At 45.9% G+C, this 17,361-nt stretch overlaps 1 protein-coding gene across 3 annotated transcripts in view; it reads left to right on the forward strand.

The window, feature by feature from the left end:
* Nucleotides 1-3,374: 3,374 nt before the first annotated feature.
* The window catches only part of LOC117350242 (protein FAM122A-like), a 131,742-nt gene continuing 117,755 nt past the window's right edge, over nt 3,375-17,361 (forward strand). For 2 of the 3 annotated variants that reach the window (XM_033924398.1, XM_033924396.1), the window contains exon 1: nt 3,378-3,716. In XM_033924398.1, coding sequence (XP_033780289.1) covers nt 3,607-3,716 — 110 coding nt within the window. In that variant the 5' untranslated portion in view covers nt 3,378-3,606. Of the gene's footprint in view, nt 3,717-17,361 lie in introns of all 3 variants that reach the window. The other variant, XM_033924397.1, reaches the window with a different exon arrangement.

Below are 17,361 nucleotides of genomic sequence, written 5' to 3' on the forward strand. Positions count from 1 at the left end.
GCATGAAGGGAAAGACGGCCTCCGCAAAATCGAAGCCGGAGGCCTGTATGGTGGCAACAGGCCCCGCCGGGGCCGGCCTGAAAAAATAAGGAAAACTCGACAAGTTTTTTTTTGTTTTTTTTTTAAATAAAAATAAAGGTAATCCGAAGGAGAAAAATAGAAAAAATTGAGAAAATACGCGAGCGGGAAGGCAAAAATTATTTTTCAACGGCCGTTGAAAACACATGCGTCTTCTTCGCTCCGCGGAAACGAAGAAACTGGGGACCACGCGCTCCTCCGTCGGGCGGGAAGGCACTCGCGCATGCGCGGTGCGGCCAACTAGAACTTTCTAGTTAAAAGTGTCCGTACCGGGGCTCCGTCGGTGATGTCACCCATGCGTTAAGAATATGCTGCCTGTTTGTCCTGGGATAATAAATATTAAGAGAATTTATTATAGCATTAGCAAATGAACACTCAGTAAAAGAAGGTTGATCAACGCAGTAATGTTAGCAAAGGTATGAGGTGAGGGCCATGTCACTGCTTGGCAAATGTTTTTGATTGATACAGAATGTAAATATGCCACTTTGATAGACATGGCCCTGAGTTTGGCCCCCTTTTACAAAGCACGACAGTGCGGGCCGGCATAGTAAATGCTCTGACGCCCATAGGAATGAATAAGCGTTGGTGGATTTGGCATGCAGCTTTGGAAAAGGGGACCTTTATGAGCAGTTAGTCCTGGTGGATGTTGAACAGAACACAACTGATAACACTAAACAATACAACTTGCTACCCAATTAGAAAGTGCTCATTTTGAAGCAGGTAAACCTGGATTATTGGGATTAATAGAAAGAAAAAGTTGGGATGATCGAGTCACTTCTGTTGTCCTTTGAACATAAATTTGAAGAGCTCTTCTGCAGTCTAAAGATTACATAGAAACATGATGGCAGGTAAAGGCCAAATGCTCCATCCAGTCTGCCCATCCGCAGTAACCATTATCTCTTCCTCTCTCTAAAAGATCCCACGTGCCTATCCCAGGCTTTCTTGAAATCAGACACAGTTTCTGTCTCCACCACCACTACCGGGAGACTGTTCTACGCATCTATCATCCTTTCTGTAAAAAAGTATTTCCTCAGATTACTCCTGAGCCTCTTAACTTCATCCTATATCCTCTCATTCCAGAGTTTCTTTTCAAATGAGACTCAACTCCTATGCATTTATGCCACGTAGGTATTTAAATGTCTTTATTATATCTCCCCTGGTTTAAATGAAAGTTAGAAACCACTTTTGGTAAAAAATTAGGGTGAGTTTGTAAGGATAAATTAGATCTTACCTCCTATTTTGCTTTCCTTTAGTCCCTCCAGACCAGCATAGATGGGTATGTGCACCCTGACCAGCAGGTGAAGATTGAGAATAAACTAAACTGAGAATTCTGGCTATATACCAGCAGTGCAGTCCCTGAGCCATTCAGTAAATGAATAGCCAAGCAGCCAAACAACCAGCCCAATGAATATACCAGCCACATGTCCCTCCCCAAAACAGACTAAGTCCAAATGCCTAAAGAAAAAAAGGAGGGCTTAGGAAATACGCCCTGCCATGTGCTGCTGCTGCTCTGCATCAACTCTGGAGGGACCATGACTAGGTCCAAGAACACCTCCATCCTGTGACCCTGGAAAGCTACAGAAAGCTTGATTGGCTACAAATCTGAGTTTCTTTTCTTCTGTTGAAAATCCATAGTGGAGCGCAACACTCTATGTAGCACAAAATAACCAGATTAAGGTGGGTCCTGTGCCAGTCTGGAAGGACTAAAGGAAAGTAAATTAGCAGGTAAGATCTATTTTATCCTTCCATAGCGTTCCTCCAGACCAGCACAGATGGGAAGTATCAAAGCAGTGACCATTATGGGCAGGACCCTTGCAAACACCCATGCTCCAAACCTCGCATCCTGATGTTAGAAGACATCCAATCAGTAATGCCTGCCAAGAGTGTTGCAAAGACCACACCACCGCTTTACAAATATCCACAGGCACCCAACAAAAGAATGCCAACTGGTGCTGCATGGGTGGGGGGGACTTCAGCCCACCGATATGACCATGTGACACCTTTATTACTACTACTATTAATTATTTCTATAGCGCTACCAGATATACGCATCACTGTAGAGTAACATCGCCTACTTAGCAATCCCCCAAAAGAATATGCGACGATTACAACTAATGCAAAACACTGCGGTCAGACTAATCTTCGGTCTAAAGAAGTTCGATCACGTGACGCCATACTTTAAACAGCTACACTGGCTGCCGATGGAAGCTCGTGTAAAGTTTAAGTTCGCCTGCCTCTGTTTTAAAGTTTTCTACAGTCTAACCCCTAAATACATCACTGATCTATTCTCCTTCTCAGCCAACAAACACAAGAGAAGCTCCCACTCGCACTTCGTTTCTCCCCTGGTTAGAGGATGCAAACTAAAAAAACACCATGAGCATCTTCTCTCACATCAGGCTGCTCTATGGGGTAAAGACCTAGAACAACTCCTGTTGCCCACCACTTATGAGGTATTCAGGAAACGCCTCAAAACTCACCTATTCCTGAAATACCTAGACAGCTGACCCACTTCCCTCCTTCCCCTCTCTTGCCCTTTCTCCCCATTGTTCCCACATCCCTTAAGTTAACTCAACTTGTACTCCACTAATCTTCTGTAAACCGCATAGTATTGCGGTATATAAACTGTTATTATTATTAGAGTCACAAAGACAGTCCCTGCTCGGAGCTTACAATCTAAACAGACAAACAGGATACCAGAGTGGGGATGCAGTTAGGAGAAATGGATAATCTGCTGGCTAGGTTGGTGGGCTTATGGATTGAAGGCGCGCAGTTGAAGAGGCACTGGTGCCCGGGGAGGTGCCCCCCTCCTCCTTATGCCACCGTCAACAAGACATTCAGCGGGTTTTTGTTTTTTTTGCAACTGTTCCAACACTTTGGAATTCCTTACTATTGAAAACACATTCTATTCCAACAAGCGTTCTCGTGGGACTCCTGAACTAGTGGAGTGGTGCATGTCAGCTGTGTTATTTGTAAGGAGGGGGGGTTGTCTCCTTCCTCTCTCTTTTACTGTTATTTAATTTGTAGTTCTTTTCCCTTTTTCTAAGTTATTGTACACTACCTTGATGATTCAAACGAATGGCGGTATATAAGCCTGCATTAAACATAATCCCACACTATCCAAGCTATCCCCGGCAACATTCTCCAGGATGAGTCACTCGCACAACTCATCCAGGAATAAAGTGACATCCGACAATCCCCCCCTCCCCCTGCAGCAGGAAGAGCGTGTAACGATGATGCAATAGCTCAGTTCCACACGGCGCCGTGGTGACGTGTTGACGCAGTTCCTCCGCAACAGCCTGGCAAGCAGGTGACGTCAGGCGTGCGCCGCAGCGTCGCTCAGAAAGCGGGCTTTTGGGGGGACGTGGTGGAGGCGGAGCACAGCACTCGGAATCCGAGAGGCCGGCGGCGTGGCGGTAGCAGCAGCAGCAGCATCATGTACCGAGGACTGCTGGGCTCCCGCCCGCCGCCTCCCCCCCATCGTTAACTAGCGTCGCTGGGACTGCTCGAAGCCCAGACCTGGCCAGCGCCATGGAACGAATGGAGGTGGACCAGTGCGCATGCGCGGCCCCAGGTGGAGGAGGTGGCGGCGGAGCCTTATTACGCAGGTCCAACAGCGCCCCCATGATCACCCACCTGAGGTATAGCGAGAAATATTACACCACCCTCCCATTCAATAATATCGTTATATTATTTTCAATATTTACTAACAAACTAATATCTCTTCCATCAATGTAAGTACGAGATAGCGTAGTCCCCAGTCCCCCAAGACATAACAAGCCTTCACCAATTGAGATGCTCTTCCCCCGACACCCCACCCCTAATAATCTCTAAGTTAAAATGAGCTTTAATAAGAAATAAATCAGTCAAAATAAAATAGTGAGATGTTAAAGTCCGTTAGCCCTTGAGATAGAGCAAAAGAGTAACCCAAGGCTCAAATCCCACTGCTGCTGCTTCTGTTTATCCTAAAAAGGTTTTTTTCCCAGACGATGCATCTAGCATATAAATAGAAAAATTAAAGTGTAATACTGTTTTACAAATGAAAGCAAGCAACCTCGTATAATATTTGCCTTAGTTATGTATATATGTATTTATTTATTTATTGAACCTCTGAAAAGATACAACTAGGGGAAGCAATAAGGGTATTAAATAAGTGTAACTCCCCACCAAAAAATGGGGGAAACTTTGCATTAGTGACTCCTTGGAACCGTGTTCAAGTTTTCTCACAGAACATAAGAACATATTCTCACAGAACATAAGAATAGCCTTACTGGGTCAGACTTGGTCCATCAAGCCCAATAGCCAAGTTACTAACTTGGCCAAAACCCAAAGAGTAGCAATATTCCATGCTACCGATCCAGGGCAAGCAGTGGCTTCCCCCATGTCTTTCTCAATAAGAGACTATGGACATTTCCTCCAGGAACTTGTCCAAACCTTTCTTAAAACCAGCTAAGCTATTCACTCTTACCACATCCTCTGGCAACATGATCCAGAGCTTAACTATTCTCTGAGTGAAAAAAAAATTCCTCCTATTGGTTTTAAAAGTATTTCCCTGTAACTTCATTGAGTGTCCCCTAGTCTTTGTAATTTTTGACAGAGTAAAAAATTGATCCACTCAGGATTTTGTAGACTTCAATCATATTTCCCCTCAGCCATCTCTTTTCCAAGCTGAAGAGCCCTAACCGTTTTAGTTTTTCCTCATACGAGAGAAGTTCCATCCATCGCTTTTCTTTGAACCTTTTCTAGCGCCACTATATCTGTCTTGAGATGAGACCAGAATTGAATGCAGTACTCCAGATAAAATCGCACCATGGAGCGATAGAGGCATTATAACATTCTTAGTCTTGTTAAACATCCCTTTTTTATTCCTAGCATCCTGTTTGCTTTTTTTTGGCCGCCGCCACACATTGAGCAAAAGGTTTCATTGTATTGTCTACGATGAAACCCAGATCCTTTTCTTGGGTGCTAATCCTCAAGGTGGACCCTAGCATCTAGTAACTGTGATTCAGGTTATTCTTCCCAATGTGCATCACTTTGCATTTGTCCACATTAAATTTCATCTGCCATTTGGATGCCCAGTCTTCCAATTTCCTAAGGTCTGCCTGCAATTTTTCACAATCCACATGCGTTTTAACAACTTTGAACAGTTTAGTGTCATCTGCAAATTTAATCACCTCACTCGTCGTTCCAATTTCCAGATAATTTATAAATAAGTTAAACAGTACCGGTCCCAGTACAGACCCCTGCAGCACTCCACTTTACTCTCCTCCATTGAGAAAAATTACAATTTAACCCTACCCTCTGTTTTCTATCCGATAACCAATTCCTAATCCACAACTTAACTTTGCCACCTATCCCATGACACTTTAATTTTCTCAGAAGCCTCTCGTGAGGAACTTTATCAAAAGCGTTCTGAAAATCTAGATACACTATATCAACCGGCTCACCTTTATCCACATGTTTATTCACTTTTTCAAAGAAGTCAAGCAAATTGGTGAGCAAGACCTCCCTCAGCTGAACCCATGCTGACTCAAGTAGTTGGAACCTAAGCACAGTACCGGGCAGAGCTTTGGATCCTTGCCCAGAAATAGCTAAGAAGAATAAAAAATTAAAGTGAATCAGGTTGGGCAGACTGGATGGACCATTCGGGTCTTTATCTGCCATCATCTACTATGTTTAAATCATGTTTGTCTACGTGTTCTACAATTTTATTTTTTATAATAGTTTCTACCATTTTGCACGGCACCGAAGTGAGGCTTACCAGTCTAATTTCCTGGAGCCCTTTTTAAAAATCAGCGTAACTGGCCACCCTCCAGTCTTCAGGTACTACAGACGATTTTAGCGATAGGTTATAGATTACTAATAGCAGGTTAACAATTTCATAAGAACATAAGCAGTGCCTCCGCTGGGTCAGACCATATGTCCATCCTGCCCAGCAGTCCGCTCCCGCGGCGGCCCAAACAGATCACGACCTGTCTGAATCACCAGAAGGGGCCCCTTGCCACCTTGGTTTCCTATTGAGTCCTACCTTCCCATCGAAGTCCTAACCCTCAGGTCTTGCACATGCACGACCTGGTTGGGTTTTTATACTTATTTTCTGGTTAGCTTTCTCAGTATCCCACGATCCCTTTATCCCTCAGGAATCCGTCCAGTCTCTGTTTGAATCCTTGTACCGTACTCTGCCTGATCACTTCCTCCGGTAGCGCATTCCAAGTGTCCACGACCTTTTGGGTGAAAAAAAACTTCCTTGCATTTGTTTTGAACCTATCTCCCTTCAGTTTCTCCGAATGCCCCCTCGTACCTGTTGTCCCCTTCAGCCTGAAGAATCTGTCCCTATCCACCCTCTCTATGCCCCTCATGATCTTGAAGGTCTCTATCATATCTCCCCTGAGCCTCCTTTTTTCCAGAGAGAAGAGCCCCAGCCTATCCAACCTCTCGGCGTATGGGCAGTGTTCCAGCCCTCTTACCAGTTTCGTTGCTCTCCTTTGGACTCTCAAGTACTGCCATGTCCTTCCTGAGGTACAGTGACCAATATTGAACGTAGTATTCCAGATGTGGACGCACCATCGCTCGATACAATGGCATGATGACTTCCCTCGTCCTGGTTGTTATGCCCCTCTTTATGATGCCCAGCATCCTGTTGGCTTTTTTCGAGGCTGCTGCGCACTGTGCAGATGGCTTCAGTGATGCATCCACCAGCACACTCAAGTCTTTCTCAAGACTGCTGTCTCCCAACAATGCCCCCCCCAATTTGTAGTTGAACAACGGGTTCTTTTTCCCTATATGCATGACCTTGCATTTTTCCATGTTGAAGCGCATTTGCCATTTGTTTGCCCAGTCTTCCAGCTTGTCTAGGTCCTTTTGCAGGTCCTCACACTCCTCCCTGGAGCTAATTCTGCCGCACAGTTTGGTATCGTCTGCAAATTTTATAACCTCGCACTTTGCCTCCTTTTCCAGGTCATTGATAAATATGTTGAAGAGTAACGGCCCCAGCACCGATCCCTGTGGCACACCGCTCTCGTGACTCCCCGCCAGTCAGAATATTGGCCCTTTACTCCGACCCTCTGCAGTCTACCCGACAACCAGTGCTCGATCCATCTGTGCACATCCCCTCCCACCCCGTGGTTCCACAGCTTCCTAAGCAGCCTTTCATGTGGCACCTTGTCGAAAGCCTTTTGAAAATCGAGATAAATGATGTCTATGGGTTCCCCATTGTCAGCCCGACTGCTTATTCCCTCAAAGAAGTACAGAAGGTTCGTTAAGCACGACCTTCCCTTACAGAATCCGTGCTGGCTTGTTCTCAGTAGGCCATTTCTCTCGATGTGCTCGCAAATGCCGTCCTTGATCATAGCTTCCACCATCTTCCCTATAATTGTAGTTTCCGGGGTCACCCCTCGATCCCTTCTTGAAGATAGGTGTGACATTCGCCAATTTCCAGTCCTCTGGTACCTCTCCAGTTTTCAAGGATAGGTTGCAAACATGCTGGATTGTGCCCGCTATTTCTTGTCTTAGTTCCTTCAGAACCCTTGGGTGGATCCTGTCCGGGCCCGGTGATTTGCCGCATTTTAACCTGTCTATCTGTTTGAGGACATCCTCCTTACTTACCTCTATATGCTCCAATTTTTCAGCCTGTTCCCCACTCATGAGCTCCTCTGAGTCCGGTATATTAGATGTGTCTTCTCTCATGAAGACCGACGAGAAGAACGTGTTCAACCTCTCAGCTACCTCTTTATCCTCCTTAATCACTCCCTTCCTATCCCCATCGTCCAACGGCCCCACCTCCTCTCTCGCTGGTCGCTTCCCCTTTACGTAGCTGAAGAATGCCTTGAAGTTTTTCGCCTCCCTGGCCAGCCCCTCTTCGTATTTCCCTTTTGCTTTTCTAACCTCTCGGTGGCATTCCTTTTGGCATTTCCTGTGCGCCCGGTGATTTTCCTCCGTTGGGTCCTTTTTCTATCTCCGGAAGGATATTTTTTTGTCATTTATTGCCCTCTTTAAGTTTCAAGTTTATTAGGATTTTATATACCGCCTATCAAGGTTATCTAAGCGGTTTTACAATCATGTACTCAAGCATTTACTTCTGTTGAGATCCAAACCGGGTCCTTTGACCGCTTGTTCTTGCAGCCTTTCCTGAAACTGGGGACGTACATTCTCTGTGTTTCCTGCAGGGTGTCCCTGAATAGGGTCCAGGCGCTTCCTACAGTCTCCATCCTAAAGATGTTTCTGAGCCTCCTCCCCACCATTTCCCTCATAGCAACATAGTTCCCTTTCCTGAAGTTGAGTGCAGTTGTTGCGGTCCTCCTTACTATGGGTGTCCCCCTTTCTAATGTGAATCTGATTGCATTGTGGTCGCTGTTGCCTAGTGGTCCTCCCACTTCTACCCCTCTTGCAGGCCCCCCTAATCCGTTCAGGATGAGGTCAAGAGTAGCACTCCCTCGCGTCGGTTCCCTGACCAGTTGCTCCATGAAGCAGTCCCTCACAGCTTCTACAAATCCTGTTTCCCTAGTGCAGTTAGAGTGACCTGTACTCCAGTCTATCCCCGGGTAGTTGAAGTCCCCCATCACTGTTACACTTCCAGTCCTGCACTCCTGTCTCAGTTCAGCTTCCAAGTCGTGTCCGACTCCTTCCGGCGTACCAGGTGGGCGATAGTACAGCCCCAGTTTTATGCCTGCACCCTTGTTTCCCGGCAATTTGACCCATAGCGATTCCAGCCCCTCTGCCTTCGTTGTCATATCCATCCCGACCGAGTAGATAGCGTCCTTTATATATAGTGCTATGCCTACCCCCTTCTTGTGGGTCCTATCCCTCCTGTAGAGCTTGTACCCCGGCAGCGCCACATCCCATTGATTCTCCTCTGTCCACCATGTTTCTGTAATTCCAATTATATCCAGGTCTTCCCCCTTGGTTACGTTTGAGTTCTTTTAGTACCCTGGGATGTATACCATCTGGTCTTGGCGATTTATCACTTTTTAACTTGTCGATTTGGCTTAGTACATCTTCCAGATTCATCGAGATTTCTTTCAGTTCCTCTGCATCATCACTCTTGAAAATAATTTCCAGTTTAGGTAGATCTCTTACATCTTCTTCATAAAGACCGAAGCAAATAATTCATTCAGTCTTTCCGCTATGGCTTTATCCTCCCTGAGCGCCCCATTTGCTCCTTGATCATCCAACGATCCCACAGATTCCCTCACAGGTTTTCTGCTTTTGAGATACCTAAAAAAATTGCTATGAGTTTTTGCCTCTTTTGCAAGTTTCTCTTCATATTCTTTCTTAGCCATCTTTTATCAGTGCTTTGCATCTAACTTGCCAGTGCTTGTGTTTCTTCTTATTTTCTTCATTCGGATCCTTTTTCCATTCTTTAAAGGATGTTTTTTTGGCTCTAATAGCCTCTTTCACTTCACCTTTTAACCACACCATCTCTCGTTTCCTCTTCTTTCCACCATTGCTGATACGTATAATACATCTGGTCTGGGCTTCCATGATGGTATTTTTAAAAAACAGTACACTCACACAGACCTGCTTCAGTACCTTGTATTCCAATTATGCACCAGCACGCACTCTGTTCAACAAGAATTGAGAAAAATTAAATTTGTAGAATGGTTAACACAGGGAGACTAATCAGTCCTGGGAACTTCCTGAGAGGAAAAGCTCCAAAGGAGTTCACCTGGGTGTATCCTCAGCGCATGAGCGCAAAAAGCACCCTACAGGATTATACCCACAAACATCACCTTCAGTCTCCCCTTGCACCTTTTAAATATCAAAGTGTCTTTCTTTTTTTTATTGCAGATTTATCAATTTACATCAATCAAGTAAGTGTACACAGATAAGGAATAAAAAAAACTTCTGTATACAACTTGTATCACAGATAGTCAACAAAGAAATCCCATCAAGCTCATATTTTGGGGAGAGAAAAATCTTCATAAGATAATAAATCCAAAAAAAAGGGTTATATACCCCTCTACTTTAAGAAAGGTTAGCATTTATGAACTCCTATTTTCACAACTTCCAATTCAAGCATCTTAACATAAGAAAAAAATCAATGTTCAAGGAAATGTTCCAATTGAAGCAGATCGAAAAACACATAATCCTTATCTCGAGCTGTTACTAAACATTTACAAGGATATTAAAAAAAAAAAAAAGTGGCTCCAGATTCCACAACCCTAGACTTAAGAGCCAAAAAGGCCTTTCATCTGAGCTGTGTTGATCTCGCCACATCTGGAAATATTTGAATTCTAGCACCACAGAACTTTGCTTGCTTATTCTGAAAATATAATTTCATTATCAATGCCTTATCACTTTAATTAATACATGAAACTAAAAGAGTTGACCTGGTTTGTATTGTGTCCTGTGAGTCTTCCAAAAATTCTATCAAATTTACATCAATAGAAGCCAATTGGTCTAGTCCCTGTTCCACTGTAATTTTTTTTTCTTTTTTGGAATATAATAAAGTGATGATAGGCATTGATTCTGAATTAGTAATCCCTAATATCTCTGAGATACTTCCGAAAAAGGATCTCGGGAGATATCATATATATTTCAGGAAAATTAATTAAACGTAAATTACGTACCCTTGTAGCGGTTCCCATTATTTCTAATTTAACATGAATTGAATGAGAGTCCTTCATAGCAGACATGGAAACTGCCTGTAGGTTAGTAATGTAATGTAATGTAATTTATTTCTTATATACCGCTACATCCGTTAGGTTCTAAGCGGTTTACAGTAATTTATTTATCTGCCTTAGTCGTGCACGCATCTAGAATTTTTATATTTGAATCAACATTTTCCAGTTTCTCGACTACTACTTTGGAAAAATCCTGAGATTGGGTAATGACTAATTTCAACATTTTCTCCATCCTGATATTAATTTGCCACAGATCATTTAAGGACACTTCCTGTTTATTCTCATCAGAGCTTTGAAGACCTTCAGCTAAATAAGTAATTTGAGGCATTTTCCTATATGATATTGTCTGAATGACCTGAGGCTTCACCAGAAGCACTGGGACCAGCTTCGGGAGAGAAAGGAGGAAGAGCTAAGTGAAGCTCCGAATATTTGATCTGTTTTCTTAGACTGGGTAGTGTTTGTCACTGCAAACATCAAATGTTTGTCAATTGGTCCTGAAGTGACAGGGGTTGAAACTTTAATTTTAGCTTTGCACTTCCCCATAAACAAAATCTCAAAAATTATACTATCAAGAAAAACACAAGGGGTGCGCAATCGCTGACCTTGCTCCAATCGTCTCCAATCGACTGCAAGGGGCCTGGCGTGCCCCTTAGGGCACGCCCCTTTGGCCACGCGCGCCACAGAAGCTGCAGCGTTTTAAGCCTGATGACAGGGGCCTCCCCGATGGTGTAGGTGGCCTTCTCAGTGCCTGCCCGAATCGTGGCACTTAGGGGCTGTAAACACTGGGACAGGAAGAGCAACAGATAATTATCACTGTGCTCCACTCTCCTTCGCCAGGAACCTTTCTCCAAAAGCTCTCTCCCCCAAAGTGTTTTTCATATATAAAACAATCGATAAATAGTAAAGTGCCAAGTGCAAGTTTGGAATCAAGGAAATCAATAGGGTATCAGTGAAAACGTTTAAATCTAATAGTTCTTAAATATAGCAGTTTTCTCCACAGGATGTAATATGCAGAAAAACTTAGCTTTCAAGAGTCCTCATGGAGTCAAAGCTCTCTCTTAGGGGGGTGCCTCAACCGAATGCCCTACAGAGTCCCCTGTTTTGTTCTCTTCCTCAGGGGCAATGTCAGGAGCACGTCCCACTGCTTGTGAAAATCTGCTTGTCTTTTCTCCATGGCTACTAGAAGACTAGAATCAAATGTGCATTTATAATCAGAAGGAGGCCATTAAGCACTCCACCCCCTTCTCTCTCCAACGAATGAGCACCATGGCGCTGCAAACTGAGGGAGCAGAGAAGCTCCTCCCTCTTTACCTGCAGTTCGTTGCTGTGAGCCACTCCACAGTTTCATTCATGCCGTGTGGCTCAAATGGAACATTCTGGCGTTTAAGTTTATCCCAGGACAAGCAGGCAGCATATTCTTGACTGATGGGTGACGGCACCGACGGAGCCCCGGTACGGACAATTTTAGAGTGATTGCACTCTAAGAACTTGGAAAGTTCTAGCAGGCCGCACTGCGCACGCGCGAGTGCCTTCCCGCCCGACTGAGGCGCGCGGTCCCCAGTTTCTTAGTTTCTACGGAGCTAAGAAGTCGCACTTTTCAATGGCTGTTGAAAAGATTTTTTTCTGTCGCCTTCTCGCTCGCGAAATCTTTTTGGAAATTATATTTCCTTTTTTTCTTTTATTATTTTCTTTAAAAAAAAAAACACAGTTTTTTTTCTTTTTTCTTCATTTCGTCGGTTTTGCCCCGGCGGGGCCTGCTGCCGCCATCGAGACCTCGGCATTCGATTTGGCAGAAGCCGTTTTTCCTTTCATGCCCCCCCAGCCAGGTTTTAAAAAGTGCCAGCGGTGTGCACGGCCTATCTCTCTTACGGACCCGCACAATTGGTGCTTACAGTGCCTGGGTCCAGAGCATCAGGCTTCTACCTGCACCCGCTGTGCCACTTTGAAAAAACTTACATTAAAAAAACGACAAATCCAACAACGTTTGCTTTTCGGTGCCGATATGTCTGACCCTGCGACAACGACACCGGATCGGCACCACCTCAGTCGGCACCCACTTCGTCGACGCCGCACAACACCGCGCCGGCGTCGCAACACTCAGGTAAGCCGGCTAAGAAGCCATCTCCGCTGGAGCGTCCTCCGGTCTCAGTAGCAGCGAGTCCAATCCTGCCGACCTCGAGGCGCCCACGGAAGCGCTCCGCTCCTATTGAGGTGAGCCCCTCGACATCGGGTTCCTCATCCTCGGAGCGTAGAGCGACACCACAGGTACCGCAGAAGAAAAAGGCGGTACCGGTGCCTTCGCTGGACGAGCGGATTGCTGATGTCCTGCAAGTGCAACTTAAGGAGCAATTGCAACAACTCCTTCCCGCACTTTTGACACCGAGCCTTCCAGTCCCGGTCCGGTCTGAGCCACCGGTACCAACAGTGGAGCGCCCTCTTTTATCGGCATCCACTTTGTCGGTACCGGTTCACACTGCTTCCTCGACTTCGATGCCAATCTTAGCACCGGAACCGAGAGCTCAACACCAGGCGGTGCAGACTTCGGTACCGACGCAGCATGTCACATCTCCTGGTACCGTGTCTATGAGGTCGGGTAAGTCGGTGCGCAAAACCCGACACCTGGAACCCTCCACTCCGGAGTCTCGAGACCGTGGCTCTCAGATTCGGGACCCTGATTTGTGGGGTGACTCTGAAGAGCCCTTTCTGTCTGAGGGTGAGTGTTCCTCTGATGAAGAGGATCAACTTGTTGCTGATCCCTCTTCTAAGCAGGATTCCACATCTTTTACCTCTTTCTTAAAAGAGATGTGTGAATCTCTTTCTATTCCCTTGGAGGCTGAGTTGAAGAAATCCAAGGCATTCCTTGATGCTCTGGACTTTGACCAGCCTCCAAGGGAATTTCTCAAACTTCCTCTCCATGACATCTTAAGAGAGACTTTTTATAAAAATTTAGAGACTCCCCTGACTGTACCGGGAGCTCCTCGTAAATTGGACTCCTTATACAAGGTTATCCCTATTCCTGGTTTTGACAAACCTCAGCTCCCGCATGAGTCTCTTTTGGTAGAATCCACACTTAAGAAATCAGCAGGAGCTAGTGTGTATGCCTCAGTCCCTCCTGGCAGAGAAGGAAAAGCCATGGACAAATTTGGCAAACGTTTATATCAGAATGCCATGTTAGAATATAGGTCAGGGAACTACGCTTTTCATTTTTCATTTTATTTAAAGCACCTCATTCAAAACATGGCTGCTTTTGAAAAGTACCTCCCTGACCGCAAGAAATCTGCATTTCATGCCTGCTCTTCCTCTCTTCTCCAGTTACGCAAGTTCCTAGTTCGGTCAATTTATGACACATTTGAATTGACTTCTAGGGCCACGGCTGTCTGTTGCCATGCGTCGGTTGGCATGGCTCAGAGTCTCAGAGCTCGATGTAAATCATCAGGACCGCCTAGCAAATGCTCCCTGCTTGGGTGATGAGCTCTTCGGAGAGTCCATGGATTCCACTACACAAAAGCTGTTTGCCCATGAGACTCGGTGGGATACTCTCCTGAAGACTAAGAAAAAGACTCCACCTGCTCGGCCTTTTCGCCAACAATCTGCCTACCAGCGCCGCTATTTTGCCCGTCCCTTGCCACCGGCTACTCAACAGCCTAGACGTCAGCGTCAGCAACAGCGACAACCACCTAGGCCAGCCCAGCAGCAACTGGTGAAGCCTCCTCCACCACAAAAGTCTACCCAACCCTTTTGACGTGGTTCTCCAAAGCATAGCCAGTATTCCACCATCTGCCAATCTCCCTCGACCCATAGGAGGACGTCTTTCTTGTTACACCAGCCGTTGGGAGAACATCACATCGGATCAGTGGGTCCTCAACATCATCCGCCACGGCTACTCTCTCAACTTTCAGACACGTCCTGCACAAAGTCTGCCAAGAGAGTCTGCTTTGAACACCTCTCAGTCTTCTCTCCTTCTTCAGGAGGTTCAATCCCTCCTCCTCCTGAACGCCATAGAGGAAGTTCCTCTAGATCAGAAGGGGCAGGGATTCTACTCCCGTTATTTTCTGGTCCCCAAAAAAACAGGGGATCTCAGACCCATCCTAGATCTTCGCGATCTCAACAAATGCTTGGTCAAGGAGAAATTCAAGATGCTTTCTCTGGCAACTCTTTATCCTCTTCTCCATCAAAGCGACTGGCTATGCTCCCTCGATCTCAAAGAGGCATACACTCGCATTCCGGTCAATCTGGCCTCCAGACAGTACCTCCGCTTCATGATCAATCATTGTCATTACCAATACAAGGTGCTGCCCTTCGGTCTTGCCTCCTCTCCAAGAGTGTTCACCAAATGTCTGATTGTGGTGGCTGCCTTTCTACGCTCTCACCACCTTCAAGTCTTTCCTTATCTGGACGATTGGTTAATCAAGGCCAATTCATCTCAAACAGTGCTCCTGGCCACCAACCAAACCATCCTGTTTCTACAGCTTCTGGGGTTCGAGATCAATCTACCCAAATCTCATCTCATCCCCACTCAGAGACTTCAATTCATTGGAGCGGTACTGGACACAGTCCTCATGAGAACATTCCTGCCGTCCAACCGTCTTCAAACTCTTCAATCTCTATGTCAGCAGGTGCTTCCACAACGTTCCATCTCTGCCAAGCAAATGATGATACTCTTGGGTCACATGGCCTCCACAGTTCATGTCACACCCCTCGCATGTCTTCACCTGCGCACTCCTCAATGGACCCTAGCTACCCAGTGGTCCCAAGCGACGGATCCTTGCTCACGACACATATCTGTGACATCATCTCTTCGTCAGTCTCTACAATGGTGGTTGATATCCTCAAATCTCTCCAGAGGTCTTCTGTTTCATCTACCTCCTCATCAACTTGTCATCACCACCGACGCCTCCCCTTATGCCTGGGGAGCTCATTTGAATGAATTCCAAACTCAAGGACTTTGGACAGCCCAGGAAATGAAACATCACATCAATTTCCTGGAACTCAGAGCGATGTTTTATGCCCTCAAGGCCTTCCAACATCTTCTCTTTCCTCAGGTCCTCCTGCTGTACACAGACAATCAAGTTGCGATGTACTACATCAACAAGCAGGGTGGGACAGGCTCTCGCCTCTTGTGCCAGGAAGCCCAGAAGATTTGGGCTTGGGCCACAGATCACCAACTATTCCTGAAAGCTATCTACATTCAGGGAGAACAGAATTCCTTAGCGGACAAGTTCAGCAGAATTCTCCAGCCTCACGAGTGGACAATCGATCCTTTAACTCTACAGTCCATCTTCGCTCAGTGGGGCACTCCTCAGATAGACCTCTTTGCAGCTCCTCACAATCACCAGCTGCCCCTATTCTGCTCCAGACTCTACTCCCCTCACCGTCTGGCAGCGGATGCATTTCTCCTCGATTGGTCCAATCTGTTCCTGTACGCTTTCCCTCCTCTGCCTCTCATGTTACGAACCTTGTTCAAGCTCAAGAGGGAACGAGCCACCATGATTCTGATTGCTCCACGGTGGCCCAGGCAACATTGGTTCTCCCTTCTACTTCAACTCAGTTCCAGGGAGCCTTTCCTTCTTCCACTGTTTCCTTCTCTGCTTACGCAACATCAGGAGACCCTTTTGCATCCCAACCTTCCATCTCTGCACCTGACAGCTTGGTTTCTCTCGGGCTGACTTCTCATGATACTCTTTTGTCTCAGCCCGTTCGTTCCATTCTGGATGCCTCCAGGAAACCGGCCACTCTGCAATGTTACCATCAGAAGTGGACACGGTTTTCTTCCTGGTGTCTTCTTCATCATCATGATCCCACTTCCCTTGCAGTGAAGACCTTATTGGATTATCTTCTTTCTTTGTCTGACTCTGGCCTCAAGTCTGCTTCACTCAGAGAGTGGTTGACACCTGGAATGCCCTCCCAGAGGAGATTATTGCGGAATCGACCGTCCTAGGCTTCAAGAGCAAACTAGATGCATATCTCCTTAAGAGAGGCATATAAAGATATGGTGGACTATAAATTACGCCAGGTGTACACCTGGCAGGGCCTCCGCGTGTGCGGATCGCTGGACTTGATGGACCGAAGGTCTGATCCGGAGAAGGCAGTTCTTATGTTCTTATCAGAGTCCACCTCAGTGCTATTGCTGCTTTTCATGAGCCAGTTCATGGAAAACTTCTCTCGGCTCATCCCTTGGTGTCCAGATTCATGCGGGGTCTTTTCAATGTGAAACCACCTCTCAAAGCCCCTCCGGTAATCTGGGATCTCAATGTGGTTCTTTCCGCCTTAATGAAGCCTCCTTTTGAACCTTTGGCTACTGCTCCTTTCAAGTTTCTCACTTGGAAGGTACTTTTCCTTATTGCTCTTACCTCTGCCAGGAGGGTCAGTGAGCTACATGCACTAGTTGCTGATCCACCTTTTACAGTCTTTCATCATGACAAGGTGGTTCTGCGTACACATCCAAAGTTTCTCCCTAAGGTTGTCTCGGAATTCCATCTCAACCAATCCATTGTTCTGCCTGTCTTCTTTCCGAAACCTCACTCTCATTCTGGAGAACAAGCTCTGCATACTTTGGACTGTAAGCGGGCTCTGGCTTACTATTTAGAGCGTACTAAGCCTCACAGATCAGCTCCCCAACTCTTTCTGTCCTTTGATCCAAATAAATTGGGACGTCTTGTTTCTA

This window comes from Geotrypetes seraphini, chromosome 16 (genome assembly GCF_902459505.1).
Source record: "Geotrypetes seraphini chromosome 16, aGeoSer1.1, whole genome shotgun sequence".
In the NCBI taxonomy this organism is placed as follows: Eukaryota; Metazoa; Chordata; class Amphibia; order Gymnophiona; family Dermophiidae; genus Geotrypetes; species Geotrypetes seraphini.